The sequence below is a fragment of the Diceros bicornis genome, chromosome X, assembly GCF_020826845.1.
Source record: "Diceros bicornis minor isolate mBicDic1 chromosome X, mDicBic1.mat.cur, whole genome shotgun sequence".
In the NCBI taxonomy this organism is placed as follows: domain Eukaryota; kingdom Metazoa; phylum Chordata; class Mammalia; order Perissodactyla; family Rhinocerotidae; genus Diceros; species Diceros bicornis.
Window position 1 is genome coordinate 41,034,681 of NC_080781.1, and position 22,116 is coordinate 41,056,796.

General features: G+C 48.9%; 1 protein-coding gene across 3 annotated transcripts; it reads left to right on the forward strand.

Annotated features, from left to right (window-relative positions):
• The first annotated feature begins 1,759 nt into the window (after window positions 1-1,759).
• USP11 (ubiquitin specific peptidase 11) lies at window positions 1,760-19,658 on the forward strand. 3 transcript variants are annotated; one of them, XM_058535719.1, is made up of 21 exons: window positions 1,761-3,387; window positions 11,333-11,442; window positions 11,607-11,737; window positions 12,041-12,158; window positions 12,548-12,693; window positions 12,814-12,875; window positions 12,999-13,098; window positions 13,468-13,641; window positions 13,740-13,898; window positions 14,243-14,467; window positions 14,601-14,684; window positions 14,792-14,886; window positions 15,601-15,807; window positions 16,483-16,535; window positions 16,714-16,971; window positions 17,047-17,117; window positions 17,338-17,450; window positions 18,436-18,585; window positions 18,669-18,784; window positions 18,957-19,045; window positions 19,125-19,658. In XM_058535719.1, the coding sequence occupies exons 1-21, from the start codon at window positions 3,236-3,238 to the stop codon at window positions 19,260-19,262; spliced, it is 2,751 nt and encodes a 916-aa protein (XP_058391702.1). In that variant the 5' UTR covers window positions 1,761-3,235; the 3' UTR covers window positions 19,263-19,658. The 3 variants fall into 3 exon arrangements, with proteins under 3 accessions (XP_058391704.1, XP_058391702.1, XP_058391703.1); XM_058535720.1 differs by having other exon boundaries at window positions 16,714-16,956; XM_058535721.1 differs by lacking the exon at window positions 15,601-15,807 and having other exon boundaries at window positions 1,760-3,387.
• The last annotated feature ends 2,458 nt before the right edge of the window (window positions 19,659-22,116 follow it).

Below are 22,116 nucleotides of genomic sequence, written 5' to 3' on the forward strand. Positions count from 1 at the left end.
TCAAACCCTCCCCCAGGACCACTACCCCGTGGCCAGCCAAGGGGCCGGAGCTAGCCCAGGCTGGGGATCTCGAGTCAGACAAGATGTGGTGATGCCTTGGGTCTGAGGCTTCCCCTGCCTGCTTTCCTGCCTGCCCCACCTGCCTCATGTTGTGTGGGCTTTTTTTTTTTGTTTCATTCATTGTTGTTTTTTAATTATTTTAAATGAGGTTTTCATTTTTTAAATGCAATATCTCTGTATACAGACTGGCTGGGCTCCACCCCCTGCGTGTGGCCCTCCCACAGTATTTTGTGCAATGAAGCCCCACTCCCAGCCTTTCTAAGGCAGGGACACAGCCCCTATTCGGAACCTTGACCATCACCAGACCCTGGGGTCAGCTAAGGGAAAGCATGCCTCGACCAGTCGCCTTCCTACCCCCGCCTGCCATCCCCAGCCACAGGGGGAACTGGGGACTACCGGAGACTCTCTGGGAGATGGGCGAGGTGGGGGGCCCCCACTCTTTCCCTCCTGCAGTCCCATAGCTGGGGCCTTCTTCCTTCTCAGGGTCTCCCTAGCCCAGCCCTCCTGCCCCCGTCCCACTTGGTGCTGTTGAGTAGGGGCCCTGCCAGGAACTGACCAACTCAATGAGGAGCCATAGTGTGTATATGTGCACAAGCAGGGGCAAAGGGGAGCATGGGGGGTTGTGCCCAGGCATTACCCTCTAACTCCTGGGGAGGGTGAGGCAGGGCAGGGACAGTCTCTGGGGTCAGTCCCAGATGGGTGGTTACCTCCCCTTCCTCCACTCTAAACCCTGGGGCCCTCAGATGGGGTGGGAGGGCAGCAGTGGGGGCCCTCCTAGTGGGGTTTGGGGGGTTGGGTTCCTGAATGCACCATAATTGCTGTATGAAATATTAAAGTCTAAAGTGAAAAACCTGATTGCAAATCCCTGCAGGGGTGGGGGTGGGCTTGACCCAGGGTTAGTACTGGGACCTTGGCGAATTCATACCTGGTCCCCAATGTCTAGGAGAGCACTGAGAGTGGGCCAGGGGCACATCACGACTGTGAAAAAGGCATCTGAGGGGTTGTACACGCAACAGTGGAACATTGAGTTGAAGCAGGTAGGGCAGGCCGAATAGAGGGGCTCAGAAGCAGAGAGAGGAGTTAGATTTACCCAAGAATATGAGGAAGCCAGATAGAGGGTAGAGATAGGTGAGTGTGGAGAGGTTGTTTGAAAGACACTTGGAAGGCCCAATAAAACCAGGAGGTGGGGAGATGAGGCAGAGAGATCCAGTATGACCACTATATGTCTGACCAGGACACCATGAGTTGGGCCAGTTGGAGAGGGAATATGAGAGGAGGGTAGATTTTGGATCACTGAGTAGGTAGGGGAATCCTTTAATACATGGGTCAAATTGAGGAGTTGGGCCATCGATGGAACTGGAAGTTTGGATCATTGGTGTCTAGGAAGTAATGGAAACCATGGGCATGGGTAAGGTGATGCTGGGAAGGATGCAATGGTTTGTGAGAATCCAGAGGTTAAATGGTGCAGCCTGGAACTTGGCCTCAGGTGTGAGGATAGCTGAGGCTTTGGGGGCTGGCATCACAGTAATAAAGACACAATCTTTGCCCCGTGGAGGTTAACTGAAAATAGAGGTAAATTATGAGATTGTGTGTATGGGTGTATGTGTGTGTGGAGGGTGTTAAATTGTGCAGGGAGAGGGTATTCTGGACACTCAAGGCCCAGGGACCTGTGTGCATGGGCCTAGAGGCATGGAAAGGCAAGGTGTGTTCTTGCCTGTGGGAATGGGTGGTGACAGTGAAGGAAGTCACTGAAACATCTGGAATCATGAACCTGTCTTGGGGAATTTGTGGGACGGTCAGGTGAGGACAGCGAATAGGCAGGTAGATGCAGGGAGCCAGAGAGGGAAATGACGTTATCACCAACAGGCAGGGCTGGGAGCCCTAGAAGAGAAAAGGATGGCATAGCCTAGTGCAGTGGTTCTCAACCGGAGAATCCCCACCACCACCACCACCACTAGGGGATGTTTGGCAATGTCTAGAGACACTTTTGGTTGTCCCAATTGGGAGGTGCTACTGGTGTCTTGTGGGTAGAGGCCAGGGATGCAGCTAAACATCCTACAATGCTTCCCACAACAGAAATATCAATGTTGTCTTGGTTGAGAAACCCTGGCCTAGTGCAATAGTTCTCAAACGGTCTCAGGATCCCTTTATATTCTTAAAAATTGAGGACATCCAAAGAGCTTTTGCTTATGTCATGTAGCCCCTGGAAAATTACACCGCACATGCAAGAAAGAATGGCAATGGAAAAGTATTGTGAAAATAGTTTTGACTTTGTAAACCCCCTTAGAGGGTCTCCTGAACCAGTAGAAAGCCTAGGACCACAGTTTGAGAATCCTTGGCCTGGTGTTTAAGATCACAGCTCTAGAACTGGAATTCCTGAGTTCGAACCACAGCTCAGCCATTTACTAGCTGGAGCAAAGTGAATTAATGTTTCTGGACCTCAGCTTGCCTCATTGTTGCCCATGGACCACAGTGATATTATCTGCTGCCTAAGGCTACTATTTACATGCAATAAAGCACTTAAGCAGGGCCGACTATTATTAGTTATTGCTGTAACTCCAACAAATACACAGGGCCTAGGGCTAACTTGCCTTCAACACGTTTGTCTAGAGAATAAATCTGGGCAGGCAGGGAAGCGGCCCGCAGGCCTGGGTGGCGCTTTAGAGGTGGTGACCTTTTTCGCATTGGGTTTTTATGGATCAGAAGGGTAGTGCAATGAAAGAAAGGCATTCTGGTCAGGCTAACAAAGACGCTGCTCGCAGGGTAGAGGCCCCCAGCAGAGCATGGGACCCGTAAGACCAGAACCTGTGTGTGTGTGTCCCTGAGCACTCCTGAATATGTCTTCGTCCACCTCGGGGACCTCTGCCTCCACCTTCCACATTACCGTCTGCCCTGGCTCAACATGGTGTCAGAATCCCACAGGGTACCTTTGTCTTTCTTAGTTCCCAACTGGAGGTTTTACCCCGCCTATTGGTCGCAGTGATCACCGCCCACAGCCCGACGCCTGCCTAGCCCTTCCACGCGTCCAAGCGTGGGGTCCATTTCCAAGATGGAAGTAGCCCCCCGGCGTTTGGGGGGCTCTGTTTCCGCTTCCGGGACCAGAATCCGGAAGTGGCAGTTGAGGGGCCTCTTCCTATCACCAGCTGCGGCGGTTGTGAGAAGAGGGTGAACGGCCATGGCGGCAGTCGCAGCGGATCCGGCGGCTGCGGATGCGGCCGAGGACCGAGAGCCACAGCGCGAAGCCATGCCGGGCCTGGAGAGCCAGCGGCGCCAGATCAAAAACAGCGAGAGTGGGCGAGAGCGTCCACTGCGGACCGGCGAAAGCTGGTGAGGCAGGGCGGCAAGCGGAGCCTCGGCTGAGCGGACGGTGGGGGCGTCGGCTACGGGGCGGCCGTGGTCCACAGGAGAATCGCCGTGGGGGCGGGGGCACTGGCCTGTGGGACGGAGGACGAGAGGGGCGGGGAAGTGCCTGTGAGTGGATCGCCTCCTCTGGGAAAGAGGCGGGGCCTGTGTGGTGGAGCCTGACGCCTGAGAACAAGATGTGGTTTGTTGTGGAAAGGCAGGGGGCAGGGCCTGAGAAGAACGGCCCTGGGGGTGGGGCCAGGCGTGTGTTGGAACTCGGAACCTGGGAAGGAGGCGGTCTCTGCAACAGAGCCCGGGGGCGGGGTCTGTGTGGCGAAACGGGGGCGGTGCCGGGTACCCCGCGGCGCCTGAGCGAGGCCGGGCGGGTGACGTCGGGCAGAAGAGCGGGATCTGAGCCTTACGGCTGTGGGCAGGAGGAGGGAGCTGGCGCCTGGGAACGAGGCTTGTGACGTGGTCCGAGGGGCGTGTCCTGAGCCGGAGGAGAGACTGCAGAGGGGAGGTGGTGTCTGTGAAGCAGAAAATGGCGCCTGCGAATGAGCAAAGTTTGTGACGCGGTGAGGTTTTTGCCTCTGGCCGAGGCCTTCTTCCCGGGACAGGAGAAAGTGCAGGTGATTGGCATGGGAGGGGCCTTCGATGTTACGTTTGTTTTCTGTTTTGGTACTGTTTTGTTTTTGTAATCAGGAAAAAATAGTAATTTAAAAAAAAAGTCCATGCCTATCTTGATAAATCGGCTTGTTCTACTGATTTCTTTGCTAACCAGTGCTTGAAATGAACTGTTTATGGGTTCATTTTATTTCTCGCTAAGTTGCATCCCGTTTTTTAAATTGTGAAATTCGTGAGACCTAAAAAGATGATAGAAAACGTTTACGTAGCGCAGATTGATGGACATTCCATAAAAATAAACGGCCTTTGCTCTTCAAAAATTTCAAGGTCGTGAAAGACAAAGGATGAAGAACTGTTCCAGACTGAAGGAATTAATGGGATTTAACGAGTCATGATAACTAAATGCAACGTGTGATCCTAGATTGGATCCCGGAGGAGAAAAAATAAATTATTTAAAAGTCAGGTTTTTTTCTCATAAAATTAATTTTCTCTCTTTTACTATAAAAGATATTAATGAGAAAATTGGTAAAATTTGACTAAGGTCTGTAGATTAGATATTAATACTGCTAATTTCTTGCTTTTGATAATTGTATTGTGGTTATGAAAGAATATCTTTATTTTTTTGGAAATACATGCTGAAATATTTAGGAGTAAAGAGCCATCGTGTAAGCAGCTTACTCTCAAATGCTTGAAAAAAAAGAGCATATATAAAAATGTATTGAGGGGGCGGGCCCAGTGGTGGCGTAGTGGTTAAGTTCGCGCGCTCTGCTTCGGCGGCCCGGGGTTCGCAGGTTCGGATCCCGGATGCGGACCTCCGTACCGCTCATCGAGCCATGCTGTGGTGGCATCCCATATACAAAATAGAGGAAGATGGGCACAGATGTTGGCTCAGGACTAACCTTCCTCAGCAAATAAGGGGAGGGTTGGCAACGGATGTTAGCTCAGGGCCAGTCTTCCTCACCAAAAAAAAAAAAGTATTTAAAGAAACAACGATGGAGCAAATGGGTTAAATGTTAAATTTGGGGAATTTGGATGAAGGGCATATGGAAATTCGTTGTATTATTTTGCAATTTTTCTGAGTCTATTTCAAGGTAAAAAAAATTAAAGAATAGTAAAACAAAAATTTGTGAGTACACTACCCAGGTTAAAATTCAGACCATTACCTTAGGAAATCCTTCTCTGCCCCTCCCAGGTGAAAATCCCCCTCCCTGCGCCACGGGAAACTATGATCCTGAATTTTTAATTTCTTTAACGTTTTTCCACCACTGTATGCATCCCTAAGTAGTATTTGTGGTCTAAGCTTTCATTTTGTGGAGGATACATATGAAATCATGCTGGATGCATACCGTGTGCCCTTCGCTTCATAATCAGGTGGTACATGGTATCCACGTGATGTCATTTTGGTGACGTTAGTCTTGATCTCTTGGTGAAGGTGGTATCTGCCCGGTTTCTCCACTGTAGAGGTACCACTTTCCTCTTTCTGCACACAGTAATTCTTTTAAAAACATAATTTATGTCCATCCATTCCTCGAAACGTTTTAACAGCTTCCCATTTCATGCAGTGTTAATGCTAAAATTCTTAAAGTGACTAGTGAGGCTTTACGATTGCAAGGCTGGTGCCCGGCTGTGATTTCTTCTCAGATCGCTCTGATTACCCTCACTCTCTCCATCCGGCCATATTGGAGTCTTGCTGTTCCTCACGCGCCTCGAGCATGCTCTCACCTGAGGGCCTTTAGAAGTGCGATTTGCTCATTTTACAGAGTTCTTTCATCAGGTACTAGTGAAATATCTATTCCTGTTCCTGGAGAGACAAGTTGAGATTCCCCAAATCGGGAATACGAAACCAAGCAATTTTTTTTTTTTTACCCTTAGGCTGTAGCTCTCCAGCAAGGAAAAGCCTCAGTCCATCCTGAGAATAAACAACAATAACCAGAAGGTTTTTATAGCCAATTTGGAGGTGTTCAGAAGGGCCTGGGAGCTTTGGTTCCCTCTACAGCCTTGTGACGACAATACCCTTTAAAATTACCCCACTGGTCCCAGGTTTCCTTTTGGGGTGTTGAAAATGTTTTGGAACTAGATAGAGGTTGTGGTTGCTCAACATTGTGAATGTACTAAATGCCATTGAATTGTTCACTTTTAAAATGGTTAATTTTATGTTATGTGAATAAAAAAATTATGTTCTGTCAATAAAAAAAAAATTACCCCATTGATGTTGGTTCAGTATTGAAGCCAGTTTATTTCTGCTATTCTGGGTAATATCCTGAAACATTGTTGCTTAACTCTATTTTTTTAATACTTATCTATTTAGGTAAGAGCAAAGCATCTCAAGGTTCTTTAATTTGCTGTCTGTTTTATAGGAGTTTGCTGCAGTGGTCAGGAAATTTGTGTTTATAAAGCATTTCGAAGTCATGGACTAACCCCAAATCATATACCTAATATTAATATTTGCACCTTCTATCTCTTGTCAGTGGACAGATCTGGGTGAAGGCAATTAAGTAATTTGGCCATCTGAACTGATTTAATTTCTAGGAGAAGCTTGTATTTTAAGAGTAAATTCAGGGCCGGCCCCGTGGCTTAGCGGTTAAGTGTGCGTGCTCTGGAAGCCCAGGTTCGGATCCCGGGCACGCACCAATGCACCGCTTCTCCGGCCATGCTGAGGCCGCGTCCCACATACAGCAACTAGGAGGATGTGCAGCTGTGACATACAACTATCTACTGGGGCTTTGGGGAAAAAGAAAAAAAGGAGGAGGATTGGCAATAGATGTTAGCTCAGGGCTGATCTTCCTCACACACACAAAAAAGAGTAAATTCAAATCTATGATAGTATAGCCTCCATAGCAAATTTTAGTTTTTCTTTTTGAGGATGAACCATCTACAAGCAGAATTAAATCAGGGATAGCCGAGGGAGTCTCTAGAAGGTCTGTGCAGGGTGTGGATAGTTCCCTATCAGAGGTAAGCAAGCAAGGGGTTCTTTGTTCAGGTAAAGGAAGGCAGATGGCCAGAGTTCAGTGTTGCAGCAATGGGTACTGATGTGTGAAGGGAAAGCAACAACGTTTCATTGAAGGTTAAGGACTAGCCTAGAAGTGTTCAGGGTTTTCTGCCAACAGAGAAATCTGCACAGCTTGGGGAACCATTAAGTTTAATGAAGACCCTAGAACTAAATCAACTGAAATTTTCACCTTTGGTTGGCGATTGCTGCTCTAGCCCTCACACAAGGTAGATATGCCTTGGCTACTGGATCTAATGAAAGACTGAAATAAACAATAGGCCTTTGATAACTCTCTTGTAATTGAGTCCGTACACTTAGTGCTTGTTCAGACTTTTCATGAACCAAGAGGGAAAACGTTTGTGGATCTAGAATCATAGGGGGGAATCTTCTGGTATACAGTTATTGTACCAGTTTTTGTTGCTTGACTATGAGTATGCTTTTTAGCTTGAAAAGTATGCAGTTATTGAAAGATGTTAGTATATCTAATTATATATCATTCACTATAATTAACCTAGGAAGATAAACTTTGATTTGTCTATTTTTTTAAATGTTAAGTTTGAAAAATGAAACAGCTTTCATAAACATTTTAAGTTAATTAAAATTTGGAGACTTTTAGATAAACCTGATTATGCCTATTGTCATTCCTTTTATAAAACGAAGGAACAAATCTTGGTATTATTTCCCAGAGACACTTTAGGCATAAAAGAACATTTTAACAGTGTTATTATTCTGAATTCGGGAAAGACAAATCAAGAATAATTGTTAGAAGAGACAAGATGTAAGTTGAAGACAAGAAATATTTATAATAAACTTTGTAAAAAGACAGTGATAAACAGATTATTAGGAGCTTAACTTTTTTAAAGGAGGAATCTGTTCAAAAGTGAGTTAAGATATTTTTTTAAATGGATTAAGAGGATGTCAAAAAGCACCAAGAGTTAATTTGGTGATAAAAAAGGAACTTCTAATCTGGGCATAAATTAATGTGGTCATTTTACAGAAAAAGGCCCAAATTCTAATTTTCCTCCTTTGGTACATTATTCATGTAACAATTTACAGTAAAGGATTTATAAATATGTCTTTATATGTATGTATTTAGGCTTATACAGATACATAAATAACAAATTTAGTAGAACAATGTATGTTACTGTATGTTACATTTACCATCTGAATAAACTAATAACCTTGTAATAAACAGGTAGGAAGTCATATCTCAACTTATATCCATATTTCTATTTCTCTGTAATTGTACCTAGTATAATTAACCAGTTATGTAAATAATTATCTTAACCAGTTTTCTTTTCTCCAGACACACGATAAAACTAGAGGACAGAAAATATTGTTTAATAAGTTTTTTCCATAAGCACATATTTCATATCATTTTAACAAATTTGAGGAAGCACAAATAAACATAAGTGACTTTAGCAGATCAATTGTATTTCTATACACTAGCAGCAAGAAATTAGAAAATTAAATTTTAAAAGATACCATTTATGATAGCACCCCAAAAAATTGAATACCTAAGAGTAAATATAACAGTATGGGTGCTTTTTGTTCAGACAGTGACAACTCTGTCATGACTGCCACCTGGGCTGACAGATTATGAGACATTCTGATTTCAGAGATGTTAATTTTTTTGTGTGTGTGTGAGAAAGATTAGCCCTGAGCCAACATCTCCTCTTTTTGCTGAGGAAGATCGGCCCTGGGCTAATATCCGTGCCCATCTTCCTCTACTTTATATGGAATGCCGCCACAGCTTGGCCTGATAAGCTGTGCGTTGGTGTGTGCCTGGGATCCGAACCTGCGAACCCCAGGCTGCCGCAGTGCAGCACGTGAACCTAACTACCATGCCACCAGGCCGGCCCCCCAAAGTTTTTTTTTTTTTTTTTTTTTTTTTGTGAGGAGGACCAGCCCTGAGCTAACATCCAATGCCAATCCTCCTCTTTTTTTGCTGAGGAAGACTGGCCCTGGGCTAACATCCATGCCCATCCTCCTCCACTTTATATGGGACGCTGCCACAGCATGGCTTAACAAGCGGTGCGTCGGTTCACACCCGGGATCCGAACCGGCGAACCCCGGGCCGCCACAGTGGAACGTGTGCACTCAACCGCTTGCGCCACCGGGCCGCCCCCCCCCCCAAAGTTTTTTAATGTCTTTGAATTGAAGAAATATGGTAGTAATATTTTGTGAAAATTTGTGTAAAACTTTAGTTTTCTATGAGGCCTTTAGAAATTCAGGTTGTAGCCAGGTTTGGAGGTTTTGCTTACCACTATAAAGAGTGATTTTAATGTTAATTTTCCGTAAAAATCAGCTTTTAAAAAAAAGTTGAGGGGCCGGCCCTGTGGCTTAGTGGTTGAGTGCACGCGCTCTGCTGCGGGCAGCCCGGGTTCGGACCCCGGGTGCGCACCAGCACACCGCTTCTCCGGCCATGCTGAGGCCGCGTCCCACATACAGCAACTAGAAGGATGTGTACCTATGACATACAACCATCTGCTGGGCAAAAGATAGTTGGGGGAAAAAAAATAAATAAAATTATTAAAAAAAAAAAAGTTGAGCAGTGCCTCCCTTTTCATTGAAGGTCTCATTAATGATAAATTTGCTTTACTGAATAAATTAACCTCAGACAGTCAGTGGAGGCAGTTTTAAAGCCTTGAAGGTGGGGGTGAAGGTGTATGTGGTGGAGGGTAGGGTCGGTGATGGGGTCTTCTAGATGAGTGATAAGTCTGTGGCATGAGCCACCAGGGCGGGAAGGGTGTGTGTCCCTGGCATGACTGAAGTGCAGGGTCTGTGGGGGTCAGTGCAGCCACAAAACCCCATAGAAACGTTTGCCTATTCAGGTGACTTGTGACTATTCAGAGTTTTTCTATCCTTCCATCTCCCCACCTCTCTGATCCTTTTTTTTTTTTGTGAGGAGATTAGCCCTGTGCTAACATCTGCCAATCCTCCTCTTTTTTTGCTGAGGAAGACTGGCCCTGGGCTAACATCTGTGCCCATCTTCCTCCACTTTATATGGGACGCCGCCACAGCATGGCTTGCCAAGCAGTGCGTCGGTGTGCACCCGGGATCCGAACGAGTGAACCCCAGCCTGCTGCAGCGGAACGCGCGCACTTACCCACTTGCGCCACCGGGCTGGCCCCTCTCTGTTCCTTTATGAACAAAGGAAAGTTGCCATTTTAAAGAATCCTGTATATAGGGTTAAACTGCTGGAAAAGTAACCGATACAATGTTACATATTTTTCATCAATTTGGTAATTTTTAAACAAGTATTTATTTGAGGCTGTTAAGTATTTGCACAGCCTTTTATGTGTCAAAAACTCCATAGCAGAGCAGGTTTGTGTGTGGGGGGAGGACGGCTTGTGTGTCTGTGTCTGTGTGTACGTGAACTTTTATGTCTGAGCCCTGGGATCAGAACCAGAACAGCTGACATTCATTTAGCACTTACTATATGTCAAGGGTTTTCCAGATTTGAGAGTTTCTCATGACATTTTACAAAGGCAGATTTCAATAGTCTTAAATGTTTGTCCTAGTAGTGCATATAAAAGTTTCTCCTTTGGAAGAGAGCTGGTCGAGCTGTACGCTTAAAAATGGTTCCGATGGTAAATTTTGTATGTGTTTTTTTACCACAATTTTTTTTAAAAAAGAGCGAGCTAGTCACCATAAGCTCAGAAATTTATTATAAAGCTGAAATAAATCCTAAATACAAAAATGGTGAAAAATGGCAATGTGCAATGAAGGAAAGCGTTGATTCTTTTAGCATTTTGAGTTCTTTTCAGTTTCTGAGATTTTCAGAATTTAATAATCCATTTCTTAGCTGAAGATTTTTGCCTCCAATTATACATCCTTTACAAACACTGCACACTGAACAAACGGCTAAAGCCTTATAGCATTAGCTGCAAATAACAGATATTTTGAGCCTAATTATTTATTCTATAATAAAACCTCATGTTTCCCAGCACTATGGGTGTGGGTTTTTTCTTTGTTTTTTGCTGTTATTGAGCACATTTTCTATTTTTAATCAAATCTCTTTTAGTATCCTGAGAAGTTAGGTAATTTATCCAAATCTGAGTTTCACTGAATAAATTTTGCTTCTAATTTATTTTTATATGATGCTGAAACTTTTTTTAATGTTGAATTCTGGGAGGAATTTCTCTTTTTTTATTGAGATGTAATTGACATGTAACATTGTATTAGTTTTAGGTGTCCATGAAACTTGACATCTTGATTTACAGTGTGTTGATACTTTTCGTCTAATGACCATGGGAAGTGGTACCACTAACCCCCAGATAACCATGAGATACCCTTGTTGCCTGTCTGGTCCAGGTTCCTCGTGGAGCAGCACTGGTACAAACAGTGGGAATTGTACGTGCAGGGAGGAGACCAGGACTCTAGCACCTTCCCTGGCTGCATCAACAATGCTAAGCTCTTTGAAGGTACCAGGCCTCTGCCTTCCCACATCAGCCTAGCCCTGGAGTTCTTGTCCCCACAGATGATCATAAGCCCCTTCTCTGTGCTAGGTCATTGATGAGATGGCCAGAGTGGCTCATCACTTTCCTCCCCTGATTCTTCCTCTGCCACCTCCCCCCGCCCCCTGCAGACCAGGTAAACTGGCGCCTCAAGAAGGGACTGGTGGAAGGTGAGGATTATGTGCTGCTCCCAGAGGCTGCTTGGCATTACCTGGTCAGCTGGTATGGTCTAGAGCATGGCCAGCCACCAATTGAGCGCAAGGTATAGTGGGCCGGGAGGGTGCTGGGGGGTGGGGTAGGGGGAAGGCCTTGTAGGCCCAGGATGGGTCCAGACTTGTGTGTACGTGTGTCTCCATGTATGCTGTGTATATACACCTGTGTGTGCTCTCCTCTCCCCTCATAGGTCATCATACAGGGGTCTTGGTATGTTCACATGTGTGTGCTCCCCTTGCAGATCCTTGTGCATGTGTCTGTGTGTGGGTACACCATGTGTGTTCACTCCTCGGATCTCAGGTGGTTGTGCCTGCGTCTGTGTGTGGGTACACTTGTGTATGGACCCTTCCAGGTCGTGGAGCTGCCCGGCATCCAGAAGGTCGAAGTATACCCAGTAGAACTGCTGCTTGTCCAGCACAGTGATATGGACACACCCTTCACTGCTCAATTCAGCCACACAGCTTCTATTGGTGAGTCTAAGGGTCATGGAATGAGTTGGCGTCCCAGCTCGGTGACCTAAGAATGGACGAGGTTAGGCTGTGGCAGACTGAGAGCGCACTGGTCAGACTTGGAGGACCCAAGAAGGTGTTGGTCAAGTTGGGCAGAGGCCCTGAGGGCGTCCCCTAGAGTCCCGAGGGCATGTGAGCTGCATTCCAGTGGCTTAGCTGCTGTGGCAGAGGATATTTGCTGGGGCTCTCAAGTCCTGAGTGTGGATCAGTCATTTGGAGATTGATCAGGGACACAAGGTATTGACCAAGTGTGCAAAGTCCGTGGGGATGAGTCAGGGGTCTGATGCTGAGATGGGTCAGTCATTCAGGGTCCCAGGAAGACCTTGAGTGTGCCCCATCACCCTGTACAGACCTAGTTTTGCGTACTGCTCGAGAGCAGTTTCTGGTGAGCCCCCAGGAAGAGGCACGGCTGTGGATCAAGAACGCGAAGGGCTCTTTTGAGAGATTGTGCAACACACGCGTCACGGTGTTCGACGCCGCCCTCAAGACTGGGCAGGTGAGGGTGGGGGTCTTTTCTGCTCACCGGCCGTGCTCAGGGTGGGGGATGTGAGGGCTAGGTGCCCAGGGGCCCTCCATGAATGCCTTTCTTACTTTTCTTTCTCTTCCTCCAACCCAGCTGATCATCATGGAGACCCGAAACAAGGATGGCACTTGGCCCAGTGCACAGCCGCACGCCACGTAAGCCGTTAGGGAGTCTGGTCCAGAGTGGGGTCTCACAGTTGGCACAGCAGCTGAGCCCATGAGCTCATTTCACCCACATGTAGTAGGCCCTCAGCTGATCGAGTTTCTCATCCACCCCAGGAAAAGTGCATCGGAGGAGGATAAGAACTTCCAGGGCCAGCCAGGCATCTGTGGTCTCACCAACCTGGGCAACACGTGCTTCATGAACTCGGCCCTGCAGGTTGGGCCCTTAGGGCTACGTCTGGCACAGCCACAGGGGTGGGCTTCAAGCAAGGGGGATTGGGGACAGGGCTAGGGGGTTCTGCAGGGCAAGGGGTCACTTGGAAGCTAGGGCCCCATAAGTCCGACTTGACACGCCCATGTTCCTTCTTGAAACATCAGTACCTTCTCCTTCGCTCACCTCCTGCTTTCCCTTTTCTTCTGTCCTTGGTTGCCACATTCTTCCTTCTCCTGAAATGCTGCTGTCTTCTCTCCCCCATCCCCCTGCTCCTTCTCTCTTCGTTCCCCCCTCCTCCTCGCTTCCTTTTCTCCGTCCTCACCTTGATCACCCTCTCTCCTCTTCTCTGTTTCATTCACCTGCCCCTGACAGTGCCTCAGCAATGTGCCACAGCTCACCGAGTACTTCCTCAAAAACCGCTACCTGGAGGAGCTCAACTTCTGCAACCCACTGGGCATGAAGGGTGAGATCGCAGAGGCCTATGCAGACCTGGTGAAGCAGGCATGGTCTGGCCACCACCGCTCCATCGTGCCCCATATGTTCAAGGTGTGACTCAGCCCTGGGCTGCCCCCTACTCTGCCCCCACCACTTCTCTTGACTCTCCTAACTCCCTCTTGCACTGACGGCCTTGCCCATCTTCTCAGACCAAGGTCGGCCACTTTGCGTCCCAGTTTCTGGGCTTCCAGCAACATGACTCGCAGGAGCTGCTGTCGTTCCTCCTGGATGGGCTGCATGAGGACCTCAATCGTGTCAAGAAGAAGGAATATGTGGAGCTGTGCGATGCGGCTGGGCGACCAGATCAAGTAGGCGCTCCTGAAAGACCCCCACCCCAAGGGCCCCATTAAAGTCACTCAGGCCTCTACCTCAGGGATGACCTGACCTCAGCTCCAACCTCAGTCCCAGCTTTGGCTCCAACACCACATCTGCCCCCACACCCAACCCAGAGTTAACCCTCACCCAGTCTCCTACCCAAAAATAACCCCCAGCCCTGAGTGAACACAGACTCCAGATAGCCCTAGCTGTAACTCTACCTCTGGACTTCACCAGTGGCCGCAACCTTAACTTTAACTCCATGCTCATCCACCCTCAACCATGGTTTCCCCCTGCCCTGGGCAAGCCCCGCCACCTACCGTGACACTGTCAACAGGAGGTCGCTCAGGAGGCCTGGCAGAACCACAAACGGCGGAACGATTCTGTGATTGTGGACACTTTTCACGGCCTCTTCAAGTCCACGCTGGTGTGCCCCGGTTGTGGCAACGTGTCTGTGACCTTTGACCCCTTCTGCTACCTCAGTGTCCCACTGCCTGTCAGCTACAAGAGGGTCATGGAGGTCTTCTTTGTCTCCATGGACCCCCGCCGCAAGCCAGAGCAGGTATGGGGAAATGGGGACGGAATGAGGGACATGTAGTCAGAGTTTGTTAGATTATTTTGCCGTACCTCAAGGCTTCCTGCACTAACTCACCACACGCCCTTCTGCTCTTTTGTGGCTACCGTTTCTCCCTCAGCACCGCCTCGTGGTCCCCAAGAAAGGCAAGATCTCGGATCTGTGTGTGGCTTTGGCCAAACACACTGGTGTCTCGCCAGAAAGGGTGAGGCTCTGCAGACAGGGGGAGGGTGGGGTTTAGGGGCAGGGAGGCAGAAGGGCCTGGGGAGATCTGGCAGACTGACCAGCCCCCTCTCGCCACCCTATTCCCAGATGATGGTGGCCGATGTCTTCAGTCACCGCTTCTATAAGATCTACCAGCTGGAAGAGTCTCTGAGCAGCATCTTGGACCGAGATGATATCTTCATGTGAGTGAGCAGACCAGGGGAGATGGGGGTTCCTCAGGAGCCTCCTCCACTTAACCACCTTCCCTCTCCCCTCCTTGGCCTGATTCACAGGGCTTTGGCCGTGTGCCTTAGCAGGGCAGGGGGCTTGGCGCTGTCAGTGGGGTGGGGCGACAGATCCTCATACAGGGCATCCTTGCGTGTTTTCTTGTTATGTGAGGGAGGCTCCTGTTTCTTCTTTATTTTATTCAGCACTCACTGACCGCCTCCTGTGTACCAGATGCTGACCTGCACTCCTTACTCATATTGCAGTCCTCAGAAACTAAAAGTGATCTTTGAAATAGGGAACACTAAGACGCTTTCTGTATACATAAGCATTCAGAACAAATTTGAAATGTTTGGGTAACTAGAATAGTGCTTCATGAGTGGAAAAGTTCTTTGTAAACTAAGCAATGTTTTCCAAAAAGAAAATGGTTTTAAATCCCTTTGTTACTAAAAATTTTTGTTAACCCCCTCAGCGCTCTGATCACACCAAAGTACTTTATAAAACCTCCCATAAACAAAGTGCTGTGTAAATCATGGAACACTGTACAAAGCACAAAACACTGGGTGACTCTTCAGACCCTTTTAAAAATATTTTCAGGCTGTGAGAAGTGAATGGGTGGAGCAACTAGGGCAGAGTTCGAGAGTTCCTCTTGGGTGTCCTGATCAGGCATGACCGGATGTCCACCCCCACAGATATGAGGTGTCAGGCAGGTCTGCTATTGGCGAGAACTCCAGAGAGGATGTTGTGCTTCCTATCTACCTGCGGGAGCGCACCCCAGCCCGGGACTACAACAACTCCTACTATGGCCTCATGCTCTTTGGGCACCCGCTGCTGGTGTCAGTGCCCCGGGACCGGCTCTCCTGGGATGCCCTGTATCACATCCTCCTGTACCGCCTCTCGTGAGTCTATCCTTCGGGGGGGGAAGGGGGAAGATGAGGTCTGAACTCAGAGCTGGCTGTCTAGCTGCTTAGTTGCTACCTCCCTTCCACGTACAGAAGACAGCTCAAACTTAACATGGCCGGAGACGAACTTGTAGGATTTTTCTTTCTCTAAACCTCTGGCTTCACCACTGCCTCTCCTAGGTACTGGGGAAACAGAGGTGAACAAAACGGACAAAATACAAACAGCTTCGTCTTGTACTTAATTGTCTCCTCAGAGAGACTTGGTGATTTGTGTTTTTACTGATAGATTTTCATTGTGCTTAAAATCCAGAGTCCTTACTGAGGCACATAGAGCAATGCGCTCTCTGCCGTCACCTCTGCCTCATGGTGCACTTACAGGTCTGCTCCCCAGAGGCCTTCCCTAACCGAAACTGACAGCGACTGTGTGTATATGTATCAGGGGCTTACCATACTTCAGATCCACACTCCGTAATTGTGGCACACAAGGTCCTACATTGTCAGGCCACCTCTTCATGCGTTTCTGTGTCATCTCCTGAGACCTTCCGGGCTCATCATTAACAACTGTTGTGGGTTTACCAGTGGCCTCCCATCATAAGCAAAGTAGAATCCCAGGGTCTGCACCCCCTGCCCTTGTGCCCCTCCTCAAGAGTCTCCTCTGCTCTCTTTCCACAGACGCTATGTGACCAGACCCAACTCAGATGACGAGGATGATGGGGATGAGAAAGGTGAGGAAGAGGAAGGATGAGGGTCTGTACAAGCAGTCCCATGGCCTGAAGGGGAGTCAGTGGGTCGGGGGGTCTGGGGTAGGTCTGACCCACACAGGGTCCACCTGGATGTGCGCTGCAGCTCGGCCCCCTGGGGCTCACACAGACCCATCTCTGACATCCTCTCCTGTCCTAGCAGACATGGAGGATAAGGACAACATCCCCAAGCCTGGACACGTGGCTGTGGGCAGCTCCCAAGACTCTGGGCCAGAGCAGGCTGGGCCCAGCTCTGGAGTTGCAGGCAGGAGCCGGGCCCCCGTGGACAACTCCCCTGGCCCATCTCACTGGCCACAGAGGGCGCGGCGCAAGCACCTGTTCACCCTGCAGACCGTGAATTCCAATGGGACCAGTGACCGCTCAACCTTCAACGAGGATACCCATGGTGTCTCCTTCAGCTGTGAGCCAGGGTTGGGGAGGCGGGAGGGGGGTTTCCTTGGCAGCAGGGCCCATGACCACCTCCCCTCGCCCCCAGCCCAGCCGTACATTGCCATCGACTGGGAGCCAGAGATGAAGAAACGTTACTATGACGAGGTGGAGGCTGAGGTAAACAAGATCCCAGGGATGGGGGGCACTTTCAGCTTGCGCCCCTTCAGCTCTTCACACATCCCTTCCCCAGCTCCTCCAAGCCTTGACCACAGAGCTCCCAGGGCCTCAGATTCCTAGCTTCAAAGTCTGTGCTCTTAACCACTCGGTGTGTGTCTTCTACCCCCATTCCCTTTTATCCACCTGTCCTCACATCTGGCCATCCGCTCCCCTGACCTAGGGCTACGTGAAGCATGACTGTGTCGGGTATGTGCTGAAGAAGGCTCCGGTGCGGCTGCAGGAGTGCATTGAGCTCTTCACCACTGTTGAAACTCTGGAGAAGGAAAACCCCTGGTGAGGGACCAGAATGGGGCCTTTGGGAGTGTAGTTGAGTGGGACCACCTGTCCAGGTCCCTGTTACCACTAAATATACCTCCTCTCCCCCACTCATTCAAACCCTCCACTGACCACGAGCACTCTGAACCTATCCCCACCTCAGAGCCTTTGCCCGGGTTGTTCCTTCTCTCAGGAGCGCTCTTGCTCCAGCTATCTGTAATATGGAACTCCTTCATTTTGCTCAGGTCTCCCATCACATGTCACCTTATCAGAGAGACCTTCTCTTACTAGCCTGTTAAAAGCCACTCCTCCCCCAGCCATCAGCTCTCCATTCCCTCCTCATGCTCTTTACTCCCTAGCTGAGCATTACTTTCTAACTCAGTGACACCACTGGGTGTCACGTCCTAGATCCCCTTTTGTATCATTATTTGCCTTCTCCATTAGAGTAAGCCCCTTGAGGGTGAAGACTTTTCACTGTGTGTCTCTTCTCACTGATCATAATGGTGTGGGGTGTGCAGGAGACGCTCAATAGATCCTTGCAGAATAAACAAACAAAACGTGAAGAGAGAACCAAAAAGATAAGCCAGTCTCAAAAATAAGAGCAGCATCTCCATGGAGCAGAAAAGGAGAAGACATAACAAGTAGTGCCCAAGGATTCAGCAGTAGGCAGGCGGTAAATACTTGGTGAGCGTGCGAATGACTGAGTGAATCAAATAGGAAGAGAGAAAACTAGAGGGACAGAGGCAGGCTCTACAGACTAGCGTCTCATTGACCAGAAACCAAACAAAAGTACACACTGGTACAGAAGCAAATACAAAAGGCAATCAGTAAGTCCTTGATGAATGAATGACAGGATTTTCACATGTGAAGAGAGCAAACTAGAGTAACAGGCGGTAGAAGTAAGAGCAGCGTCTCTGGACCAGACATGAAGGCCACATGGTACAAAGAGCATGAGGTAGGTGCTCAGAAAGTGTCTGTGTACTGACTCAGGCTCTGTCTGTAGGTACTGCCCCTCCTGCAAGCAGCACCAGCTGGCCACCAAGAAGCTGGACCTGTGGATGCTGCCTGAGACGCTCATTATCCACCTGAAGCGCTTCTCCTACACCAAGTTCTCCCGCGAGAAGCTGGACACCCTTGTGGAGTTTCCTATCCGGTCCGGGGCCGGGGGAGGCCGGCTGGGGGGGAGGGAGGGAGTGGTGAGGGGTGCACCCATGTTAACCCTCTCCGCATCCACAGAGACCTGGACTTCTCCGAGTTCGTCATCAAGCCGCAGAGCGAGTCGGCCCCAGAGCTGTACAAATACGATCTCATCGCCGTTTCCAACCATTATGGGGGCCTGCGTGATGGACACTGTATGTGCCAGGCTGTGGCAGGGGCATGCCCCGGGGGATCAGGCTGTCCCCAGTGGGTGACTCGATATGTGAGCCAGTGGCGAGGCCGTCAGGGGGGGAGGAGTGAGAGAGTGAACCTGGACCCCTCTTAGGGGCAGGAGGGTGAGTGAGGACAGCTCCCCTTCTCTTACAGACACAACATTTGCTTGCAACAAGGACAGTGGCCAGTGGCACTACTTTGATGACAGCAGTGTCTCGCCTGTGACTGAGAATCAGATTGAGGTATGACTTCTGTCCTCCTTTCTCCCCTTCCCCCAACCCCCCTCCCTAATGCACGCTGACTCCTATCCTCTCCCTGCAGTCCAAGGCAGCCTATGTCCTCTTCTACCAACGCCAGGACGTGGCGCGTCGCCTGCAGCCCCAGACTGGCTCATCTGACCCCCCGGCAACCCCTGGCTGCAGTTCCCCACCCAACTCTGAGTTCATGGATGTAAACTGACGAGCCCTGGCTCTGCCGCAGGGGAGCAAGCCATCTCTGCTCTCCCCGCCCTCCCGCCCCGCCGTATCCACCCCTGTCCTCTTACCGCGTTAGGTTCCTCGTGCAGGCATCACAGGCTTAGTTGTGGCTACTGTTCTCCTGTGCTGCTATATTGCTCCCTCCTGGAGAAGAACAGGTTGTGTCTCCTCCCGGCAGTGTGTTCCCTGCCTGTGTTTGCCCCTTAGAGCTTTCACCTTCCCTTCTATTCTCTATTTATGGTTGTCCCCTTCCCTCTGTCCTCAACCTGGGGTGTTCTGAGCAGGGTGTGGTGGGTGCACCTGAACACAGAGTGTATTTTCTTATCAAGACCTGTACCTTCTGCTGTGTATATATAAAGTGCCAGTGTGTTCCTTGGCAGTGTGGGGTATGTTTTCACATACTTAGTAAGCACCAGTTTTCTGCCTGTGTGCTTATTGAATGCCAGGTGTGTGATGGATGCTGCTCTGAGTGCGTATTGAGCACCAGCTGCATGCCCGGTGTTTTCCAAAGCGTTTTGCACACATTGACTCATAATTCTCACAACAGTCTCATGTAGGAGTTGTCACCTCCAGTTTCAGATGGGGAAACTGAGGTATAGAGGTCAGGTAATTGCTCAAGTTCTGTCAGAAGTTCCGCACACCTCGTCACTTACACTGGTGTTGGTGTCTGGAGGGGGCATTTGACCTCTCTGGACCCAGGACAGAAATCTTTCTGTGGACATGACCTGCACTACAGCTGATGTGGAAAAGGTGCCTCTGGAACAAATAGACATCCATATGGGCAAATGTGTGGTTTCTGGACTAGATACTGACCAGACCACTTCACAGGCTCCCCGTAGTGCCCTCTGAGGAGAGCTCCCGCAGAGGTGGTACACTTGGCCCAAACCAGCCAACCTGAGAGCACAAATGTACTGTGTCTGTGTTGCCCCTCTACTTAGCCTCCCCCTCCCCCATCCCACCATGACCCCCACTCCCCCACCAGGCAGGGTCCCTCCAGCCTCATCCCAGAGAAGAGCAAGATGGAGCACCTACCACAAAATGGCTACAGCAGAGTGTATCTGAGAATAAGATGCCTTTTAAGCACTGAACATCTCCCACCTGACCCCTTCCATGGGCGCCAACTATTACCTTTGAGAAAGAGGGCTCCTGGGGGAGCAGCTGTGGGGTGGAGTGGACTGGACAAATGTGTGGCTTCTGGGCATAAACAAGCTCTCCAACCTTTCACACTGAGGAAGGGAACCCTGATCAGTGACGGTTGAGGGACCATTCCCACAGTAAGGGCTTCAACAGTCCCTCTAGCCTGCTGCCGTAGCAGTGGACCTCGTGAGACCCCCTCTGAGGGCCACTCAGGCCCAGCGTTACCACCCACAAACCTCCCAGTTGCGCCATTGACACGGGCAAGAATTGAGGTAGTTGGTGTCGGGAACCCAGCTCAAACTGACTTAAGCAAAAATAACAAATACTAGTTTCAGTTATGACTGAACCAGGAACTCAAAAGCTGTTATTTAATCCTCATGAAGACCATATGCTTTAAGCACTGTTACCCCATTTTGCAGATGAGGCAGCAGGCAGAAAGAGCTGGTTCAGAATAGGCTTTAAGTACAGGAAGATCTCATTACCTATGGGTGACCCGTCCTGGACGAAGCCTCCTAAAGTGAATCCCTGTAAAGTACTGCGGTATTGTGATTTGTAAGAAATATGTATTTGGTCATTAAGATGACCAAAATGTATTTCTCATATATATGTGATCTTCATCCGTAGTTCCTGGCTCACATCTCCCCCAACTCTGGGAATTTCCTGAGCGATAAGAGCAGTGGGAGCATCTTCTGTGGTAATATTTGGTCTCCTGTTCCTTTGTTCCTAAAAAACGTTTCAGGGCCATTTAGACCCCACCCAAGGGTGGGGGCTGGTTGCCAGGGCAACCAGCCATGTGATCAGAGGATTGGAACTTTCAGCCACCCCCTGATTTCTGGGGAGGGAAGGGGGGCTTGGGGTTGAATCAGTTGCCAAAGGGCCAAGGACTTAGTCACTTATGACTACTTAATGAAGCCTCCATACAACCCCAAAAGGACAGCTCCTCGCCCTTTGCAGAAAGCTTCCACGTGCCACAAGCTCCACGAGGACAGAAGCTCCTTTTCTTGGGACCTCACACTATGTTATCTCTTCATCCGGCTGTTGATTCATATCCTTTGTAATACATCAGTAGTCTAGTGAGTAAATGGATTTTCTTGGGTTCTAGCAAATTAATTGAATCCGAGGAGCGGGTCAGGGGAACCTCTGATTTAGGGCCAGTCTGTCAGAAGTACAGATAACAACCTGGACTTGCAATTGGCATCCTGAGTTGGGGGGCCGGTCATTGGAACCTCCAGTTTGTAGCTGGTCCGTCAGAAGCATAGGTAACAACCTGGACTTGAGACTGGTGCCTGAAGTGGAGGGTGATCTTGTAGGACTGAGCCCTTTCCTTGTGGAATCTGATTCTATCTCTGGGTAGATAGTGTCAGAATTGAGCTGAACTCTCAGGCACCCTGCTGGGGTCTGAGAACTGCTTGTTGGTGTGGAGAAGCGTCCACGCACACATGTTGGAATTGGGTCCAGGAATCCTTTGCAAGTAACTTTCCCCCCAAAATAAAGTAAGTTCCCTGATTTAACCAAAGACATCTTGACAACATACATAAGAATCAGGAGAAATAAGAGACAACAGACACAGTTAAACAGAGACTCCTCATACTAGAATTCTCAGACATCAATATAAAACAGTTATGCTTACACTGGTCATGGAAATAAAAATGATTACAAGTGAACAAGAAATTTAAAACTTTTAAAAATGAAAATGAGTT

Bases quoted from the DNA above. Each gene is read 5' to 3' on its own strand.
- USP11 (XM_058535719.1), top strand. From the start codon at position 3,236: ATGGCGGCAGTCGCAGCGGATCCGGCGGCTGCGGATGCGGCCGAGGAC. The intron at 12,159-12,547 runs GTGAGTCTAAGG...CACCCTGTACAG, and splicing joins CAGCCACACAGCTTCTATTG to ACCTAGTTTTGCGTACTGCT. The intron at 19,046-19,124 runs GTATGACTTCTG...CTCTCCCTGCAG, and splicing joins TGACTGAGAATCAGATTGAG to TCCAAGGCAGCCTATGTCCT.